General features: G+C 54.8%; 1 protein-coding gene across 2 annotated transcripts in view; it reads right to left on the reverse strand.

The window, feature by feature from the left end:
- Window positions 1-5,864, reverse strand: part of Elavl3 (ELAV like neuron-specific RNA binding protein 3) — a 7,916-nt gene extending 2,052 nt beyond the window's left edge. For both annotated transcript variants that reach the window (XM_013033999.1, XM_013033998.1), the window contains exons 1-4: window positions 5,651-5,864; window positions 5,388-5,491; window positions 1,535-1,688; window positions 1,211-1,436 (exon numbers count right to left, since the gene is read on the reverse strand). In XM_013033999.1, coding sequence (XP_012889453.1) covers window positions 1,211-1,436; window positions 1,535-1,688; window positions 5,388-5,491; window positions 5,651-5,855 — 689 coding nt within the window. In that variant the 5' untranslated portion in view covers window positions 5,856-5,864. The remainder of the gene's footprint in view (window positions 1-1,210; window positions 1,437-1,534; window positions 1,689-5,387; window positions 5,492-5,650) is intronic.
- Window positions 5,865-8,037: the final 2,173 nt, after the last annotated feature.

Consider the following 8,037-nt stretch of genomic DNA (forward strand, 5'->3'; position numbering starts at 1 on the left):
CCCGCCCCGCTGGGCACCCCCCCCCGCCCTGGGCCTCAGGGACCCCCTCCGTAAAATGGGGACAATGCCAGCTCTGTTCTCGTGGGACTGCTGCGCGCAATAAATGAGCCGTGTCTCCTGCGACTCGGTGAGGGGCCTGGGCATGTGCGGGGCGGTCTCAGAAGGGGAAACCGAGGCAGAGAGGGGCGAGGCCTCCTGAAGGGAGCGCTCCGAGACCGTGCTTTCGTTGGCCCTCCATCTGACTCTTGTTGTCTGTTCTCTTTCCATGCCTGAGTTTAGGGCCTGGGTGCTGTCCCTTAGGCTTTCTTTATTTTCACTCCAGGCTGGTGCTCTACCGCTGGAGCCACAGCTCACTTCTGGCCTTTTGCTAGTTAATCAGAAATAAGTCTCATGGACTTTTCCTACCCAGGCTGGCTTTGAACCTCGATCCTCAGATCTCAGCCTCCTAAGTAGCTGGCCACTGGCACCTGGCTCCCTCCCTCTCTTCTCTGCTTTTCTTTCCTTCTTGTGGTTCTAGGGTTTGAACTCCGGGTCACAAACAGGCGCTGTACCACTTAAGCTGTACCCCTAGCCCTTTTTGCTTTAGTTGTTCAGGTAGGATCTCTAGTGTCTGCCCCAGTTGGCCTCGCTTGATAATCCTCCTATCTCTGCCTCCCAAGTAGGTGGAATTAGAGGTAACCTCTACACCTGACTTATCTGTTGAAATGGGAGTCTCACTAACTCCCCGGGACTCCTCCGAGCCTGGAACCCACAGTCCTCTCCATCTGTGCCTCCCAAGGAGCTGGGATTATAGCCATGAGCCACTGTACCCAGCTTCTCAGATGTGTCCCAGCACACAGTGGGCGCTTTCTTTCTTTCTCTCTTTTTCTTTCTTTTTTGTTGTTGTTGTTGAACTCTGGGCCTGGGCACTGTCCCTCAGCTCTTCAACTCAAGGCAAGTGCTCTACCACCACTTGAGCCACAGCGCCACTTCTGATTTTCTGGTGGTTTATTGGAGGTAAGAGTTTCACAGCTTTTCCTGCTCGGGCTGGCTTTGAACCGTGATCCACACATCTCAGCCTCCTGAGTAGCTAGGATGACAGGCGTGAGTCACCGGTGCCCGGCTAGTGGATGCTTTCTGCATGGGAGGGCTTAGCTTTGGTTCTGCAGGCCTGGGGCACCTGGCCAGGGGACCTGGGGTGTCACCCACGCATGGCAGAGAGCTGGCTCACCTGAAGCGCTGCGTCTGATGGTGCAGAGGGCCTGCGTAGCGCCGGGCTGAGGATTGGTAGAGGTGAGTGAGCAGGGCCTGGCCCGTCTTCTGACTCGGGTTGTTGGCAAACTTGACCGTGATGGGCTCCACAGCGCCCAGCGGCTTCTGCCCGTTCAGTCCTTTGATCGCTTCTTCGGCCTCGATCCTCTTGTCAAAGCGGATGAATCCCACGCCCCGAGACACACCTGGTAGGGGTGGGTGTGGTGAGCAGCCGGTCCCCCTCTGCTATGACTGTCCCCCATGCCAGGCCTTCCTCCCCCGCTCCCCAAACCCCAGCACTTACCTGTGACCTGGTCCATCAGGATACGAGAAGTAATGATGCGCCCGTATTGGGAGAAGAGCTGTTCCATTTCTTTCTGGGTCATGGTCTTTGGAAGCCCGCTGACGTACAGGTTAGCGTCTCGGATGGAGGCGGAACTCGGCCTGGCATAGGATACCTGCGGGGGGGGGGGGGCGGCAGGTGAACGCCCCTGAGTTGTGGAAGAGACTGAATGGGATGTGAGGGAGGAGATACGGCTGTGGTCATGCAGAAAAGGGGTTATCTGATGGGGGGCAAAGGAGTCATAACTCTGGGGTAATAATCTCTAGCTTTGGGGGGCTGGCTTGGGAGACCTAAGAATGCCCAGCTTGCTCTCCATGCTTTTTGTCTTCTACTTCTTTTTTTTTTTTTTTTTGGTGCTGGTAATTGGGGCTTGAACTCAGGGTCTGGGTGCTGCCCCTTAGCTTTTTCTCTCTAGGCTGGTGCTCTACCACTTGAACCATTGTTCCCCTCTGGCTGTTTAGTGGTTAATTGGAGAAGCGGAGAAAAAAAAGTCTCACAGACTTTCCTGCCTGGGCTGGCTTCGAACCACGATCCTCAAATCTCAGCCACTTGAGAAAGTAGGATTCTAGGGGTGAGCCATCGGTGCCCAGCTCAACACTTTCTCTCCCTCTCTGTTTCTTGTGAATATGCAGATTTAAACTCAGGATCTTCAACTCTCACTTGGCTTGCTAGCTCAGATCGATGCTCTGCATGCATCTTGATGCTTGCATCTAGTCTTGCTCCGTGTGTGTGTGTGTGTGTGTGTGTGTGTATGTGTGTGAGATGCACACACCTGGCCCCCCTCCCATGGCTCTGATCCAGCCTCCTCTGTTCTCCCCAAATCTGTCAGGCACAGGCGGCCTCAGGGCCTTTGAACGTGCTCTTCTCTCTGCTTGAACTTTTCTTCATCTTCTCAGTTCTCCAGATCTCAGCTGAAAAGTCCTCCCTGTGCGCCTCCATCTCCGCTCTGCCCTCCATTCCCAACTCTATGAGTCGTCCTTGCTTGTGAATGACACGTATTCTGGTACGATCATTTGGGAATGACATGTATTCTGGTACAATCATTGGGTTCCTGTCATTCATGAGGCCCAATGGCCACAGACAATTACTCGGTGACGGCCTTAAAAAATGGTGGCCGTGGACAGTTATTGCACAAGAAACACTGGTGGGTATTGTGAAGTGGGGAGGGGGAGGGAAGAAAAGTCCATTTACTGAGCAGCCAGTGTTCTGTGGCCCATCCCACGATGCGGTTATCAGTGTCAGGACACGGGCTCCGAGGCCCGCCCCCAAGTGCTTAACGGGGTGCCCTGTTACTGACATGTGGGGGCAATCATGGTTGCTGCCCACGTCTGTTTTCTATTCCTTCTCAATTGGCCTCTGGCTGGCTGGGGAGGGGTTTCGAGGTGGAGGGGGCTGGCTTCTGTTTCAGGGTGGTGAGTGCTGAGGCACAATTCCTGCCTTATACCTACCAGGTGCCAGCTCCTCACGCCTGTAATCCCAGCCAGCCCAAAAAGGTAAGTCCGTGAGCCTTTTTATTTTTTTTCCTGGGTCATGGGGCTTGAACCCAGGGCCTGGGCGCTGTCCCTGAGCTCTTCAGCTTGAGGCTAGCACTCTACCACTTGAGCCATAGCACCACTTCTGGCTTTTTCTGCTTATGTGGTGCTGAGGAATCGAACCCAGGACCTCATGCATGCAAGGCAAGCACTGTACCACTGAGCCACCTTCCCAGCCCAGATCTCAGCCTCTTTAGTGGCTAGGATTATAGTTGCCGAGCATGAGTTACCAGTGTCTGGCTCCCTGTGAGAAACAGCAAAAACCCAGAAGTGGGGCTGTGGCTCAAGTGGTGGAATGCTAGCTTTGAGTGACACAGCTCAGTGACAGCAACCAGGCTCTGACCTGAGTCCAAGCCCCAGGACCAGCACACACACAAAAAGCCGGGTGCCAGTGGCTTCCTGCAATAATCCAAGCCACTCAGGAGGCTGAGATCTGAGGATCACAGTTCAGAGCCAGCCTGGGGCTGGAAAGCCTGTGATGCTCTTTATCTCCACTGTAACTACCAAAAAGCTGGAAGTGGAGCTGTGAGAACCTAAGGGAAAGCACCCTGGCCCTGAGTCCAAAAGCCCTAGCTCCTGTAAGAAATAAATAAATAGGGGGTTGGAGGTGTGGCTCAGTTGGTAGAGCACCAGCCAGTGAGCAAAAGTATCATGTACCAAGTCTGAGTCCCAGTCTCACAACCACCAAAAATTGATAAATAAATACACATCCATAATAAATACACATAAATTGATAAATAAATCACAGCTGTGTTTGGGTTTTTTTTTTCTTTTCTCCCCCATATGACTGGGCAGGTCACATCTGGGGATAAGGAAAGATCAGTTAGATCCCTGAGTTCCAGTAGATCTGTCTCCCCTGCATCATGGTGGCACTGGGATTTGAACTCAGGGCCTTGTAGGTAGGCCACACCTCTAGCCCAAAGAGTTGGCTGTCAGGGGTCTTTAGCAGCCTCCTTGCTGGGGGTTTCCTGAGGACAGAATCTAGAGTCTTTTCACAGTACGACAGGCCTTCATATATCCAAGGGCTTGTGGGTAATAGGGTCCGAATCAGCCCATTGGGCCTGCCCCATGCCCCAGCACCGCAAGGCAGCGCAGTGCTACCCCGGTGCTGGTGGGACAAGCCCGCAGGCTCGCCACACTGCCGCCAGCCAGAGCGACCAAAAGGCAGGGAGGAACCCCAGTACTGGGGCTGGGAAGGTGGCTCAGTGGTAGAGCGCTTGCCTCGCATGCATGAGGCCCTGGGTTCGATTCCTCAGCACCCCATAAACAGAAAAAGCCGGAAGTGGTGCTGTGGCTCAAGTGGTAGAGCGCTCGCCTGAGCTGAAGAGCTGAGGGACAGCGCCCAGGCCCAGAGTTCAAGCCCAGCACTGGTGGAAAAAAAAGAAGCCAAACCTACCACACACACTGACCTCACGTGGGCCCCGCCCCAAATCAGGCACAGGTAGACACCCCCACACAGCATCACCCTGACAGACACCCCAACACCCTGTCACATGCAGACACGCCCACGGGGAGGGGTCCCCTCAGGTCACAGCCTGAGCTGGCAGAGGCGTGTCACAAATACTTCAGAGCTCACAAATGGGGGGGAACTCCCCAGAACCCCCCAGCCCAGGACAGCAGCCACTGGAGGCCACGGCTACCCGTGGGTGGGGAATTGGAGGGGTGCAGAGGGGGGGCGCTTCTGGATCAGCATTAGAAGGGAAGAGATTTCTACACCTCTGCGCCCCTCCCCATGCCCAACTGGGGACCAGATGGGACATTTCCCTGCCTGGCCTTTTCCCCCCAGGGTCCATGAGCAGATTTGTGGGGCGGAGCACAACGCCACCCACCTCCCCCCTACACCTCCAAACCTAGAGAGGGGGTGTTTCCATGGTGATCCCTCCCCTCCCCAGGGAATCCCGGCTCCCAGGGTCCCCAGCTGCAGCTGTGGGGAGGGGCAGGGGTGGGGGAGGGGCCACCCCTAACCCCGCCCTCCGAAAGCCCTAATTAGGCTCCAGATGGCAGATGGGTCCCTCACCCACCCCCCCATTTCCAGCTCAAAAGCAAAGAGGGATAGCTCATGGGACACCCCCCCCATTCCCGCTCCACGCCCTCCCCCTCCCCAAGACACCATATCCCACCTCTGGGGCCTGACTCATTTTTTCTGAGTCTCCAGAAAACAAAAGGCTTCAATGATCTTCTCCTCCCAGCCCCGCTCTCCCCCCACACTGACGGGTGAGGAGACCGAGATGAGGGAAAGCCAAAGCCAGATGCGGGGGGGGGGGGCATCTGGGGACACTCACCTTGATGGTCTTTGTCTGCAGTTTGAGGCCGTTCAGGGTGCTGATGGCTTTGTCTGCATCGTTGGGGTCAGAATAATTCACAAAGCCATAGCCCAGGCTCTGCCCTGTGGTGTGGACAGGGGGGGAAATGACCCCACCGTCAAACCCCGGTGAACCCCACCAAGCCCCACCGTCCCCCAGCGCCAAGTGCCAGCAGTCCCCATGGCTCCTGTGAAGTCCCCCAAACCTCCTCCCTGCACCCCCCCCCCCGAGGCCAGGCACACCTGTAATCTTGTCCCGCACCAATTTGCAAGACTCGATGTCCCCGATGCTGCCAAAGAGACTCTTGAATTCGTCCTGGGTCATGTTCTGCGGCAGGTAGTTGACGATGAGGTTGGTCTTGCTGTCATCAGTGGCTCCATTGGTACCGAGGAGTGGCCCGTTGGGCAGGGCTGGGCCGGCCGGCCCCCCCCCCACCTGAGACTCCATGGCCCCCAGTATCTGCTGGAAACAACAGGTGCCACCCGCTCACCGCCCAGTCCAAACACCGGGCACAGCACAGACAGCTTCGGTGACAGTGAGAGCCCGTGGCTCACGCCTGTAACCCCAGCTCCTCAGGAGGCTGAGACTTGAGAATCAAGGTTCCAAGCCAGCCCAGGCAGGAAAGTCTGTGAGATTCTGTTTTTTTTTTTTTTTTTTTGCCAGTCCCAGGGCTTGAACTCAGGGCCTGAGCGCTGTCCCTGAGTCTCCTTTTGCCCAAGGCTAGCGCTCTACCACTTGAGCCACTGAGTCACTTCCGGCTTGTACTGTGAATATGGTGCTGAGGAATGGAACCCAGGGCTTCGTGCATGCTAGGCAAGCGCTCTACCACGGAGCCACCTTCCCAGCCCTTTTCCTTTCTTTTTTTGGTCAGGTACTAGGGCTTGAACTCAGGACCATGCTCATTTTTATTCTTTTTCTCTTTTGCTCAAGGCTAGCTGGTCCTCTACCGCATGAGCCATGACTCCACTTTCAGCTTTTTGCTATTTCATTGTAGATAAGAGCCTCATAGCCCAGCACCGGTGGTTCATGCCTGTCATCCTAGCTACTCCGGAGGCTGAGATCTGAGGATTGCCATTCAAGGCCAGTCAGGCAGGAAAGTCCATGAGACTCTTTGTCTCCAGAAGTGATGCTGTGACTTACGTGGTAGAGCGCACGCCTTGAGCTGAGGAGCTGAGGGACAGCGCCCAGGCGCAGAGTTCAGGCCCCACGACTGACAAGAGTCTCACAGACTTTTCAGCCTGGGCTGGATTTGAACTGCGAATCTCAGATCTCAGCCTCATGAGTAACTGGGATCATAGATAAGCCACTGGTACCTGGCCTAAAAACTGTTCTTAATAATCTCTTTCATTCATTAGGAAGTCAAAAATCAAAAAAGCAAGAAAAGGATGAACGGCCGGGCACTGGAGGCTCACGCTTGTCATCCTAGCTACTCAGGAGGCTGAGGTCTGAGGATCGCGGTTCAAAGCCAGCCTGAGCAGGAAAAGTCCATGAGACTCTTAGCTCCAATAAACCACTCAAAACCAGAAGTGGCACTATGGCTCAAGTGGTAGAGTGCTTGCCTTGAGCAGAAGAGCTGAGGGCCAGCGTTCTTCTCATGTCGCCTGAAGGTGAACAGTATATTACCTATAAATAGTGTGTGGACCAGGAGCCGGTGGCTCACACCTGAAATCCTAGTTCCTCAGGAGGCTGAGATCTGAGGATCACATTTCGAAGCCAGCCTGGGCAGGAAAGTCTGTGATACTCTGTCTCCAACGAACCACCAGAAAACCAGAAGTGGAGCTGTGGCTCAAGTGGTAGAGAGCTAGTCTTGAGCAAAAGAAGATCAGGGACAACACCCAGGTCCAGACTTCAAGCCCTAGGACTGGCACGTGCATATGTGCATGCGTGCACACACACACACACACCACACTTAAGGGAGAAGTGGAGATGTGGCTCAGGTACCATTTAAACACAAAAAGCTAAGGGACGGCACTCAAGCCCTGCAGTTCAAGTCCCAGTAATCAGCACAGAAACGAAAACAAACAGAATACCACGTGTGGGCGGAGGCCCTGGCTGGGTGGAGAGTCCAAGGGAGGCAAATAAATAAATACAACAGCGGTTCATGTGCTGCAGTCTTGGTCCCAGTGTGGCTAGAGGTGAGGGGGTGGATCCTTGAAGAGATGGGGCTTAGCAGGAGGTAATTAGGTCATTTGGGGCATTACCCTTGGAAGAGATTAATGCTCTTCTCCTGGGACCTTGGTTAGTTCTCTCAAGAGTGGGTTGTTTTTGGAGGAAAGGATGGAAGCCAGGGCTCCTTCACGTTTGGCTTGTTACAAGCGGGGTGCAGGTGGCTCACGCCAGCCCAGGCAGGAAAGTCTGCGAGACTCTTTCTCTCCAGTGAACCACCAGAAAACCAGAAGTGGATCGCTGGCTCCAAGTGATAGAATAGAGCACTAGCCTTGAGTGAGAGAGCTCAGGGACAGTGCCCAGGCCCTGAGTTCAAGCCCCAAGAGTGACAAAAAAACGGGGAAAAGGGCTAGGAGGGTAACTCAGTGTAGAGCGTTTGCCTTGCATGCATGAGGCCCTGGGTTCAATTCCTCAGCAGTCAGAAGTGGCGCTGTGGCTCAAGTGGTAGAGCGCTCACCTTGAG

This window comes from Dipodomys ordii, unplaced genomic scaffold (assembly GCF_000151885.1).
Source record: "Dipodomys ordii isolate 6190 unplaced genomic scaffold, Dord_2.0 Scaffold180, whole genome shotgun sequence".
In the NCBI taxonomy this organism is placed as follows: Eukaryota; Metazoa; Chordata; class Mammalia; order Rodentia; family Heteromyidae; genus Dipodomys; species Dipodomys ordii.